Raw genomic sequence first — 13,601 nt, 5'->3', positions numbered from 1 at the left:
ATATTATTGTGTCTATTCTTCAATTAGGTTCCACCTTCCTTACCTGTTTTGTCCTTTGTGGGGCATGAACAAAAGGCAACAACAGAAGATGGTTAGAAGTGAATCAAAATGACCTGTGTTGACTGGCTTAGCGCTATGGAGAGCAGAATCCCGTGACACAGGAAGGGTGTGGCTATTGTTAACTTTAAATAGTTAGTTTAAAAATAACTTAATTAAATCAAAGTATAATACAATTGAAATTTATCTCTATCCTTGTGGCTGTAACTCCAATTATCAAACTGCCACTGTTGGTATAATATATTTCCAAGATACTTTCTGAATTAACTTTACTGTCAACTCTTTTTTATCATTCGTTCATGGGATGTGGGCGTCGCTGGCTAGGCCAGCATTTATTGCCCACCCCTAATTACCCTTGAGAATGTGATGGTGAGCAGTTTCCTTGAACTGCTGCAGTCCATGGGGTGGATGTACACCCACAGTGCTGTTAGGAAGGGACTTCCAGGATTTTGACCCAGCGACAGTGAAGGAAAAACAATATAGTTGCAAGTCTAGCTAGTGTGCGACTTGGAGGGGAACTTTCAGGTGGTGGTGTCTCGTGCACCTGCAACCCTTGTCCTTCTAGGAGTTAGAGGTTGTGGGTTTGGAAGGTGCTGTCAAAGGAGACTTGGTGTGTTGCTGAATTGCATCTTGTAGATGGTATAGACTACTGTCAATGTGCATCAGTAGTGGAGGAAGTGAATGTTGAAGGTGGTGATGAGGTGGGCAATCAAATGAGCTACTTTGTCCTGGATGGTGTCAAGCTTCTTGAATGTTGTTGGAGCTGCACTCATCCAGGCAAGTGGAAAGTATCCCATCACACCCCTGACTTGTGCTTTGTAGATGGTGGATAGGCTTTGGGGAGTGAGGAAGTGAATTCCTCGCCACAGAATCTGACCGCTCTTCTAGCAACAGTATTTGTATGGCTAGTACAGTTCAGTTTTCTGGTCAATGGTAACCCTCAGGATGTTGATAGTAGGAGAGTCAGCAATGGTAATGCCATTGAAATATCAAGGGGAGATGGTTAGATTCTCTCTTGTTCGAGATGGTTACTGTTTGGCACTTATGTGACACAAATTTTACTTGCCATTTATGAGTCCAAGCCTGAATGCTGTCCAGATCTTACTGAATATGGACATGGACTGTTTCAGTATCTGAGGAGTCGTAAATGGTGCTGAACATTGTGCAATCATCAGCGAACATCCCAAATTCTGAACTTATGAAAGGAAGGTCATTGGTGAAGCAGCTGAAGATGGTTGGGGCAAGGACACTACCCTGCGGAACTCCTGCACTGATGCTCTGGGACTGAGATGATTGACCTCCAACAAACACAACCTCCAACAGCCACCTTCCTTTGTGCTAGGCATGACTCCAACCAGTGAAGAGTTTTATCTCTGATACTCATTGACTCCAGTTTTGTCAGGGCACCTTGATGCCACCATACTTGGTCAAATGCTGCCTTGTTGTCAAGGACAGTCTCAGCTCACCTTGAGTTCAGCTCTTTTGTCCATGTTTGGACCATGGCTGCAATGAGGTCAGGAGCTGAGTGGTTCTGCCGGAACCCAAGCTGAGCGTCAGTGAGCAGATTATTGCTGAGTAAGTGCTGCTTGATGGCCCTGTCGATGACACCTTCCATCACTTTGCTGATGATCAAGAGTAGACTGATGTAGCAGAAGTTGATTGTGTTGGATTTGTCCTGCTTTTTGTAGACAGGATATATCTGGGCAATCTTACACATTGTTCGGTAGATGCTAGTGTTGTATCTGTACTGAAACAGTTTAGCTAGGGGTGTAGTAGTTCGGGAGCACAAGTTTTCAGTACTATTGCTGGAATGTTGTCAGGGCCCATAGCCTTTGCAGTATCGAGTGCCTTCAGCCATTTCTTGATATCACATGGAATGAATCGAATTGGCTGAAGACTAGCATCTGTGATGTTGTGGACCTCGGGAGGAGGCCGAGATGGATCATCTACTTGGCAGTTCTGGCTGCAGATGGTTGCATATGCTTCAGCTTTGTCTTTTGCACTGTTGTACTGGACTTTGCCAGCATTGAGGATGGGGATTTATGTGGAGCCTCCCCCTCCAGTTAGTTGGTATAGCTAATACTATATATAGAGTCATGTTTGTGCATTAGCTTAGTCAAGAAATGAACTTCTATTTTTAGTTATAAGGCCAGTCTAAATAGTCAGCACACATCATTCGAGAGCTTGATTCCAAACCACATGAAATACAACAGTTGTACCTCCGGTAATTGTTGCTGTAAGACATCATGGGTTCCTGAAGGGTAGTACTGATGCAGTTTCGTAGTAAATTGTGCCATGCATTCTAACACTGGTCCTTTTTGATCAGTAGCACACTGCTTTAGTTTTGCTGTACATTATTTTCTTAGTTTTAAAATAACTAATCAAGATCCAGAGCAGCAGCAACATCTTAGCATCTAAATTCTGCGCTTAAATAAAAGAAAGAGAGTTGATTTAAAGCAAAAGTTTGGATTAAAGTACCTCCTATTCTAGAATAGAACCTACACCCCTTATTTCAGGTATCATCCAGGGCTCAGTTAGTGGTACTCTTACCTTTGGGTCAGAGAGTTGTGGGTTCAGATCCCACTCCAGAATTTGAGCACAAAATTCAAGGCTGACTTCCCAGTGCAGTACTGAGGGAGTGCTGCACTCTTAGAAGTGCCATCTTTCGGATATGACATTAAACCGAGACCCCGTGTGTCCGTTCAGGAAAAGATTCTATGGCACTATTTTGAAGAAGAGCAGGGGTGAAACTCTGGTGTCCTTTCCAATATTTATCTCTCAATCAACATCACAAAAACAGGTTATCTAGTCATTATCACTTTGCTGTTTATGGGAGCTTGCTGTTCGCAAATTGACTGCTGCATTTCCTATCTTACCACAGTGACTGCATTTCAAAAAGTACTTCATTAGCTGTAGAAGTGCTTTGAGATGTCCACTGGTTCTAAAAGATTGTATATAATTGCAAATGCAAGTCATTCTTTACACAGAGCTATAAGCATCTAAAGGAGAAGCTTTTTTGACAAGACCCATTTGACTTCATCAAATTTTAAAACACTATTTTTAATTTCCTTTTTTTTTTGCTACATCTGTATTCTTCATTGTTGCCTCTCAATAACCGAAGGTGGGCAGGAGCAGCCCGAGGTGACATGCTTTAGATTTTTGCTTTCTGGCCCATCCCTCATTTTGTCGCCTGGCAGCCTGACTGAGATAGGAAACTTGCTTTGTGGGCATCCAGCCACTCTATTGGCGCAGCACATTCATTGATGAACCAACACAATACTCTGGACTGGTGCTTGGTTTTTCTAAATGATCTCGGGACTTCACTCTGCATTAGCTAAATGGAAATGACACTGAACATAATGCCTTAGTATAATTTGCTTTATAGTGTTTCTCAGTAATGCAATGCATACCAGTAACAGAACGTTTATTTTCTCAACAGCTCCTGCAAAACCTCGCAATCCCTCAGGTGGGACAGACACAGGTGAGTGCCTTCCTTCAACGTTAATGTGATGCACGGTTTAATATTCGCATATAATTGCATGATATGGTAAACACCATTGACACCATGGGCCACATCAGTAACACTTAGTGATGGCACAACTACAATAAAATCTCCATCTGTGCACTGTGTAGAACATGAAACTTAAACTGGAAATGCTGTGTTTTGGTCCGTGTCAGCAGGCATTATTGCAAGGTTGCTGCAGTGACAGTTCCACATCAGAAGTTGATGAGTTGGGGCTAGAACATGTCACTAATAAGGGAGCCTCCTAAAATGCTTTACTACCCTGTTGGGTGATGTGGATTGAAGATCTGGCTGATTAACAGGGCAAACAATCTTCTGAGACTTCCTGTCATGCCCTATATTGCCTTCATGTAGTTTGATTTGCCGCCAGCAATTTTGCATCAAGCTCCTGGAGGGAATAGAAATGCCTGTGTGGCAGGTCAGGGGATGGGGTGGGGTAGTGCGGGGCAGCACAGTGTCTTAATCACTTGTCCTTTGCACTGGTCCTACCCAAAGAGAACATAGTTAGGATACTTCAGTGTGATGTAACATTTTTATGTCAAACCTCACTGCATCCTACTCTGTACATGATGCACTTCAGATCTACATGAACAGAGTTTATCATTCATTCTCGAACTGGCCGGATACATTTTTTTCAGCCTGTACTTAATACCAGCTGTTACTATTTATAATCCCAACATATTCCTTTTCATTCTCAGTTCTCTGACGGATCCTCCCACATTCATGTTCCTTCTGCGTCATACACCATTCCCTGGTTGAAAAGATGGGGATAATTACTCTGCTCCCTGATCTCTGGCAGTAATTGGGGGAGGTGTTCAAACATGGCCCAAGGTGACTGATACCCACAATCCCTCACCACCCTACTCTCAATGAGGGGAAGTAGTAAGGATTTGTTTATTGTTCTCCATAATTTTTAAAAATTCACTCATGGGCTGAGCCAGCATTTATTACCCATCCCTAATTGCCCTTGAGAAGGTGGTGGTGAGCTGCCTTCTTGAACCACTGCAGTCCCTGTGGCATAGGTACACCCACAGTGCTGTTAGGGAGAGAGTTCCAGGATTTTGACCCAGCGACAGTGAAGGAACAGCGATATATTTCCAAGTCAGGATGGCGAGTGGCTTGGAGGCGAGCTTCCAGATGGTGGTGTTCCCACGGGGAGAATTTTTAGCTCATTGGGTGGGCACAGGCCCGACCACACCGAGCGTCAAATGACAGGTGATGACGTCAGGTGAGTGTCCCGATGTCACCGTGCACTCGCGCAAGATTTCGACTGGCAGGCGCGCACCAGAGTCGGCAGTGCGCCCGCCAACAATTAAAAGACCTATTAAGGCCATTAAAAAGGTAATCGAAAGAAATATTTTGCTGCCCGTCCAACCTTACGGTTGGTGGGCAGGCGAAAAAGCCAAGCGGCCTTAGCATTTTTTAGGAAACCTCATCCATGGGCGGGATGAGGTTTTCAGCAGCAAATAAAAATAAAAATAAATATTTTTAAATTTCATTTATACCAAGTCCCTGTTCGTGTGACGGAGTCATATGAGTGGACATGTTTTATAACATTTTAGAAAACTTAATTTTTTTATTTTGAAAAATGCTCATCTCCCTGAGGCAGCCCTGTGCCTCAAGGAGCTTTTCCAGTGCGCACCCACGTGCAGGCGCGAACTTGCGCACTTGCCCACCTCCCCCCCACCCCCACCACACACACACACACATCGCATTTCACACAGGGCGGGCCTTGGTTGGCGCGCCCGCGTGAAATCACGGTCCGGCCCCGATTGTGGGTGGCAGTCGGCTTACTGACCACCCCCGCCAGGCCCACCTGACACCTTAATTTGGTGGGCTTTCCCCAAAGGAGGCATCACAGAGGTCCCGCTGGCTCTCCAGCCGGTGAGTGAAAGCCCTGTCACCTGAATTAAATAACCACCCCATAAGCTCATTTCCCAACATGGCAAGTTGAAAAACTACATTCAATTAATCTTAACATTGGGAAGCTGCTGCCCACCAAAGATGAGGAAGCCAATCTTCACCATCCAGTTGATTCTTAATGCCCTGTCAAGTACAAGTCAGTTATACAAAGGCCTCTACTGCCACTGTAGAATATCTGGAATTGTGAAATAAATGCTGCCTTGCCAGTGTCAGCTGATCTATTCCAGGAAGTCAGATGGTGAAGGATAGAACTGGAGCCGGTCTTTACATAATTTTGTATCAAAATTTATTTACAGAGATACACATTGCAATCATGTACCTCCTAAAGCAACATCCACAGTTTCAGTCTGTTCCTATTTATAGGAGCACAAGTGAATCTCCAGTTAATGTATACACCACCTGCAGACAATTAAATATATCTAAAATACACATATATCCCCAAGAACAAATTAAAACTAAAGCGCAGTTCCACATGCAAATTCACTTTGCTTGTAACATTTACACACAACAGAAGTATATTCCAAGGGTATATTTTTACCTATCGTATAGATATCACATTGTTTGGAGCAAGCTTCTTGCAGTGTTTGATCATTGATGATCTCAGGTGGAAAGATGCTGGTAGTTGAATAAATCCTTTGTTGGAGATTTAAGAAGCGCCCTGTCTTAACAGTATCCTGTCCTCGGGAGGGAGAAGTAAAATATAATAAGGCACTTTCCAAGCTGAATGTGGGTGCCTAGGTGCTTTACCTCATAGTCGCTTGAGGTCCTGGTTTATCTGTTGTCTGGGTTGAATAAACAATAATCCACCCAATTGCAGTCATTTCTGATGTGTTTCTGTTTTGCGGACAAAACATCTGTGTAGTTACTGGAGAAGAAACGAAAAGTACAAGAAAATAAATAAGTCACTTAGGAAAAGCACAGATAACAATTGAAAGAAAAACGCACCTAAGATTCTTTCTTGGAATCCTGACTCTGTTGTGGCAAATGTGCACAAAATGTTTGTTTAAAAAGAAATTGAAGGAATATAAACTCAACGTGCAAAATGTTGCAACCAAGAACCCAACACAAATCACTAAGGGTTATTTGCTAAGCTCCCTTGTATTTAAGTCCACGGGAAGATTCTAAATAATCTCTCTGGCATAAAGTAGCTGCTATTAACATAAGTCTCCGAAGTGGATTATTTTCACCTTTCAATAAGTAAATGAAATGAATTTCGTTAATATGTACTGCTGGGTTTTACATTGAATTTACAGCCCAGAAGTTGCCCATTCAACCCACTGGTCTATGCTGGTGTTTATGCTTCATCCGACCCTATCAGCATAACCTTCTATTCCTTTCTGCCTTGTGTACTCATCTTTTCCTTAAATGCATCGACATGATACAGGAGACATGTTACATGTATTCATTGTTGTATCCTGGATGTCCCTCTTAAAGCATTTTGACTGCACAACAATATGCTGAGGACCTTGAATCACTCAGTCACGTTTTTTTTTTCAAATTTGCTCTTCTATTCTCTCCCCTCCACCCTCAGTGTGTTTTTATACTGTAGTTTAGAAATCTGTATAAATGTTTTGAGATGTCTGTCAGACATTTAATTCATTTTTTAAAAAAAATTACAATGAAAGCCAGTCAATTCCTGTTGGTTTCTTCTAACTGTTTTAGGATCTGTGTGGTTAGGCACATCCCCCTTTCCCCTCACTTCCCCCCCCCCACCCCCAGTGCCCCACCCTAATCTTCACCAAGCATTACTGAAAAATACTCTTGCTTTTCCTTTGTACAGTGCATTCCAGGAAGAATTATATCATGGATGCATTGTAGCATTAAAACTATTCACATAACAATGGGAATAAACAAGAGAGAAAAGTATCTTGAAAGTTATATTACTGCTTTGAACAATGCCATGATTCTCAAAAAGCATCCCTGGATGGCGAGTGAGTAGGGTTGTCCCAGTAGCTAAAAAAAATGCAAGAGTTCCTATTTGGAATTCTTCACACTTGCAGTAGCACTGGTTGACAATATCTATTCAAGGATATTATTTGAATCCATTGGGTCCTGCTCAGGACCAATATTTTGAATTTCTACTTTAATGCAGAAAAATATCCCAAGGTATTTCATGTTGGCTTAAGTAAAATGGATGCTGAAGCATAGGGATTATGAGGGATGATCAAAAGCTTGGTCAGAAAGGCAGGTTTTTAGGGGAATCTTAAAGGAGGACAGGGAGGTAGAGTGATTAATGGGTTTTAAGGAAGGAAATTTCAGATGTTGGTGCATGCACAAAAGGCTGGAGGAATGGACAGCTGTGGTTGGGGGCAGCGGTGGTAGAGTTGGAGGAAGTAATGACTGTCAGATAAATGTTTTGAGCTCATGCCTAGTTCAGTGTCCCAGTTAATAACCTCCAACCTTGGGGCTTTCAATCACACTGCTCTTTTAACCTGTCATTACAAATCATAGTAATGTATCTGAATGAAGGGGATAATTGAACATTGTGAAGAACTCTGATTTGACATAATATGGGGAACGTGCATTGAAAAAACTATTGAACATGCAACATATAAAAGAAGTGATAGAATCCATAATTCACAAGTGGCAAAGTAATGAGTAGATTGGATCAGTCAGGTTGAAGTTTGTGATAATTGCATGAATCTCAATGGTATGGTATGTGTGCTCTGCCCTAAGGCAGGTCCTTGGCTCATTGTCTGCTGATGCTTCATCCTGAGCCATTTTCTTGGCAGTTTTATTTTGTCAGCAGTGGTTTGTCATTGCCTTCCACTCTCAGGGGCACAGCAAGGAGGCAGGTCCCAAGTCTACCTCAGCCGGAACAGGAATTGAACCCACGCTGTTGGTGATATTCTGAACCACATGCGAGCCATCCAGCCGAATCAGCTAACTGGTCCCCGGATGAGTTGTGATAACGCCTATGAATTTCGGCCCTTTTTTTGAAAAGTAGGAAAGAACTATTAAGCTTGTAGTGTTGAGGCTAGGAATCAGATTCTTGGCAACAGTAGTGCCGGTTAACCCTAATTCAGTGTATGTTGTTCACTGGTTACATTCACAGTGTAAAGTGTTCACTGCATCTTATATAAAGCTGATCACCAACAAGTGACCTTTGGCGGATAAGTTCATCTGCTTTGTGCAGTATGGTTAAAAATTGTCATTTTGGATTGTTGGTCGTAAGTGCACTTTTAGTTTTAAAAGTAAAATTTTAAAATAAAGTTTCAGGATTCCCCTTGGAACCGCCCTCCCCTCACCACATCTATGCTTCCTGGGTCACCTACAAGCAAGGAAAACTTCATGATGACTTGGTGTTCTGTGACTGGAAAATATTCCTATAAGACGGGATGAGTTCTGCTGTTTTTGCTTCTTCCCTCCAGCATCCATTCATAGAGGAGATATCGGGGTGGGTGCAGAGTGTTCCATCTATTGCCATCTAGCAAAACAGAGCATTACTACATTGCTTGACTTGTTGCAACAGTCTTGCATGTGAAGATATTACTCTCAAACGTTTGCCATTCCAGTATTTTTTTTTGGTTGACAACTCTTTGAAAGGATTTATTTTACTGTGTGCACAGTATTGTGGCTGCAGTTTAATTCTACAATTTAATTTCTTCTGTTCTAGGGGACTTTGATTTTTCAGATTTACTTGACTTTGACACTCCCTCAGATAAACAAACTACCACCAAAGCCCCCCGAAGAACAACAACCACTAAAGCACCAAAGAAAGCAATAGGTGATGGTAAGTCAGATAAGCTGGGTCAACTCTAAAGGGTTGATTTTTCCAAATCTGCCTGGAAAAAGGAGAAAACATGGACCAATTTTCCCCCATTCCTGATTCCAAAATATTCAAACACACCTTGCATGCACATAGAACCCCAGCATGGTAAAAATTCCTGAGGTGCTTCACAAAAGCATTTAAGCAAAATTTGACACCGAACTACGTAAGGAACATAGGACTTGGGAGCAGAGCAGGCCATTCAGCCCTTCGAGCCTACTCCACCATTCAATAAGATCATGACTGATCTGGTTGTGGTCTCAGCTCCACTTTGCCGCCTGCTCTCATAACCGTTGACTCCCTTGTCTATCAGCAATCTAACTCTGCCTTGAATAAATTCAATGATCCAGCCTCCACAGTTTTCTCAGAAAGAAAATCATATATACTAATGACCCTTAGAGAGAAAAAATTTCTCCCAGTCTCCATCCTGGATGGTAGATCTCTTATTCTTAAACTGTGTTCCCTGGTTCTAGTCTCTCCCACAAGTGGGGTCATCCTCCCAGTATCTACCCTAGCAAATTCACCCCCCAAGGATCTTTTATGTTTTAATAAGGTCACCTCTCATTCTTCTAAACTCTAATCGGTCACATGAGTTGGGACATGTCCATAACTTTTATTTTAAAATATTCTGAAATTTTTAAATCCCTCATGAAACCTCATTCTGGCCGTGGATGAGGCTTCATGTCTTTTCAGAAGCCCGCCTGGGCTCCCAGCCTGCCCGCCAACCTTAAGGTTGGACAGGCAGGTCCATTGAATAGTTCAATTACTTTGTTAATGACCATAAGTGGCCGTTGACATGTCGGTGGGTGCACAGCCGACTCAGCTCCACGTCCGCCAACCTGAGAATGTAAATGACGCGGGATGACATCACCCCACGTCACTTTGCCGACTGGAAGATGCAACCCCATGTGACAGCATCACATGAGGGTACACGTGTAAGTGATTTTTAGATTTTTTTATTTTGAACTTTCAAATTCAACTTAATCTCCGAGGCAGCTCTGTGCCTCAGGGAGATTTCTGCGCTCTTTCTCGCTCATGCATCACAAAAGAGCGCAGGCCCCGACTCTCCCTCCTCCCCCCCCCCACCCGCACAGGTAGCGCTGAATGCTACCTGGCGTGCATCACGCTGGGCGAATGGAGGGGCACAGCCGATCGCGAGTGTCAGTCAGCCCCGTGCCCACACCCGCTCCCAAAAATTCTCCCCATAGTGAATGTAGGGTCAAAGGCAAGATATTTGGGTATTTGAAATTGCAATTGGTCGGATGTAAGATAGGCATCTAACCTGAACTTGCCCCATATCCATGGGGTGGAGTAGGCTTAAAATTAGGCCCATTTTATCAAAGTTCACTGCTACAGATGTCACTGCTCATGCTGTATAATCCCACCATTGAATAAACCAGTGTGAAATTCTGAATAAAAGAAACATGCATAAATATATAAGGCCAAACTCTGACGAGGTCAGGTAAGAGGCAAGCGTGTAGCAGTTCTTACCTATACGGACGATACCTAAAGAATTCTGAGTTTGTCTTGAAACAGAGAACTTGTGCTCTAAACTTTCACAACATACTTAGTGCATTTACTGTACTTTCTACAGACTACAACCTTTAAGAAGGGGGTTTAAAGGTGGATTCAGGGGAAGGAATGAATTACAAGACAGGTGCAGGGGACAGGGTGCATCAGTTCATCATATCTCAATATCAGGAAGTGATCCCTGCCTCAAAATGCTTCAGATGCAGCGTTTATGCTACCAGGTTGTTAATTTGCATTCAAGTTAATTTGTTGTTCGTCTGATCTATATAGTGGAAGCTGTGTTCAGTATTCAAAGGCTTGTATGATGTAGGAAGAAAGAGCATAACACATGGTATTCTACATGGCATAACACCAGTAAGGCACAGGAAATGTAATTTGGTATAATATATAAAATAAGATCAGAAGGGAGTATTATCTCTTGTAAAGTACCAGGGTTATTTGATGAATATGACTGAATAAGACTAATATGACTGAATAATTAAGTCTGGTTCTGGTTTTATTGTGTGGAATTGTGGTATTTCTCCCAGTCCTATGGGGTTCAAAGTCTATAACAATGCACATTACTATGCCTATTTTTGCATTATTTATTGTCTCTTCACTGTTCAAGTGTAAGGTGCAAAACAAGATGGTAGACAACATGTATAAAAATTGAATGCAAGTTATAGCAGGCAATGGGATCAGGAGTTACAGAGTTTAGCGGCAGTCAAGGGAAATATTTGGCTTCGGTAGCATTGAAGAGCTATGATTCCGTGGAATAGTTCTATTGTAGGGGGAAATCTTGGGGCTTTGTAGCATGGGCGGGTTGGAATGCATGGTCTGGTTATATTTGGGGTGAGTGGCAGCAGGCATTCCCACTGAGCTATTGCAACACTGTGGGTTGGGAGAGAGAATGAGATGGGCACAGAATCTGGGAAGAAGTTCCAACATTTATTGCTTTGTGGTTGGCTGGTTCCAGGAGGCAGTGGTCAACGTGTCTAAGCCTGGAGTACTGTGTGGAAAGAGACTGACATATCAGAGCTGGTGGAATGCATGATCCCTTGGGATCTTGGGACAGTGGGGAATGGGATCTCTGAGGGTATGGGAGCAAGACCATTATCAGGTGGAGGATGTTCCAATGATTTGGGATCATTGAGGGTCCCTGAATCTGGCAGCAGTGGTGATGGAGCTGGTGTGTATGAGAGGGATCAGTGTCAGGAGCATTGGATAGGGGAGCAGGGAGGCAACAGGTGAAGCATTAAAGTCTATTACTCCTGGTGGTAGCACTGGCTTGGACAATGGGAATTGGAACACAGGGAAGTACCTGAACTGTGTGGTGGGTGTTGCTAGGTATATCTACAAAGGGTAGAGGGAGTGGGGTGCATGGAGAGGGTGCTGGGAATAGTGGTTTGTGCATAGGAGAAGATGGGAAGTGGAGTCCTAGCAACTGACGGCACTACTAGGAGAGTACAGGAACATAGGGGAAGTGCATCCATACATCAGAGGCTCCCAGAGCTGTGATGAATGAAGAAGGGCTTAAAAGGATCTGGAGGGAATGGTTCTTCCTGGTGGTGTGTTGGAAATTTCCAAGTTCTTGGAGCAATGATAGGGGGATCCTGAGATCTGGAAGCACTAGGTGTTCTCAGTGGGTCTAGGGACATTGACAGGGGCATTCAAGTTGCTCGAAATACTGGCTGAGAATGTTTTTGTTCATCAGTTTTCCTGTCCTGAGAAACTTCTTTAGCCAGACAGTGGTGAATCTATGGAATTCATTGCCACAGAAGACTGTGGAGGCCAGGTCATTGAGTGTATTTAAGACCGAGATAGATAGGTTCTTGATTGGTAAGGGGATCAAAGGTTACGGGGAGAAGGCAGGAGAATGGGGTTGAGCAACTTATCAGCCATGATTGAATGGCGGAGCAGACTCGATGGGCCGAATGGCCTAATTTCTGCTCCTATGTCTGTTTGGAACAAACTTAATAAAAATATAATTCATACCATAAAAGCTGACTGGTGTGGCCGGAATGTGCCCCTGAGAAGTGTAGCAATAATTGGTACCATTTCAAACTGCAGTAACAAAAAACCCACACCTAATTTTACAAGAGATGCACAGATTCTTCTGAGATTTGGGTTGAGTAGGGTACCCTTGTAAACTGAAAGAGCTGACAGCAAATGACAAACTGCTATTGCTGGTTGTCTTGACAGAAGTGCATACTCGAGAACTTAAACAATAACTTCGTCTGGTGTTAAGCAGATCAGGCAATAAAAGACTTGTGTGTCAGATAATGTTTTATTCAGTGTTCTGCAGTGACATCTGTTGGCAGAATTGGCATGTTACGACACCTGAAGAAAAATTCTACTTCCTTCTCCTTTGTCCATTAATTTTACTTTAGCTTGGGAGTGAAACTGGTGGTGGGGGAAAGGATCTGGCTTGTCAGTGGGTGCTAGCTTGTTACCTCATTAGTTAATCCATGTCAATCGCAAAGACCGGGTTTCAGCAGAACATCTAGAAATTTCTAAAGTGAGCCCTCTCCTGTGCTTTTGCTGCTATTTAAAATCTTAGCCTCTGTGGTATTTGTCAACCCTGGTGAGAGCTGTGAAATGTTTAATCTATTTATTCTTTCCATTTATTTAAAAAAAAACACTAACTTTTATTTTGTTTTCTAAATAACCCTGTGACCAAGGAAAGAAAGAACCTGCATTTATTTAGCACCTTTTACAACCTCAAAGCGATTCAGAGCCAATGTGGTACTTTCACTTTTTATTTAACGGTAACCGATGTTGTAATGAGTGGACACGAGGCAATTTGCGTACCTGTGTGAA

General features: G+C 42.9%; 1 protein-coding gene and 1 long non-coding RNA gene across 2 annotated transcripts in view; one reads left to right on the top strand and one right to left on the bottom strand.

The window, feature by feature from the left end:
* Window positions 1–13,601, top strand: part of cd99l2 (CD99 molecule-like 2) — a 153,903-nt gene that overhangs the window by 112,086 nt on the left and 28,216 nt on the right. Inside the window, exons 3-4 of the mRNA XM_078547659.1 lie at window positions 3,497–3,538; window positions 9,120–9,236. Coding sequence (XP_078403785.1) covers window positions 3,497–3,538; window positions 9,120–9,236 — 159 coding nt within the window. The remainder of the gene's footprint in view (window positions 1–3,496; window positions 3,539–9,119; window positions 9,237–13,601) is intronic.
* The window catches only part of LOC144683997 (uncharacterized), a 37,990-nt gene continuing 29,856 nt past the window's right edge, over window positions 5,468–13,601 (bottom strand). The window contains exon 3 of the long non-coding RNA XR_013577378.1: window positions 5,468–6,368. This is a non-coding gene — a long non-coding RNA (uncharacterized LOC144683997). The remainder of the gene's footprint in view (window positions 6,369–13,601) is intronic.

The sequence above is a fragment of the Cetorhinus maximus genome, chromosome 8 (genome assembly GCF_964194155.1).
Source record: "Cetorhinus maximus chromosome 8, sCetMax3.hap1.1, whole genome shotgun sequence".
Taxonomy (NCBI): Eukaryota; Metazoa; Chordata; class Chondrichthyes; order Lamniformes; family Cetorhinidae; genus Cetorhinus; species Cetorhinus maximus.
This window is presented reverse-complemented; position numbering and strand designations above follow the sequence as displayed.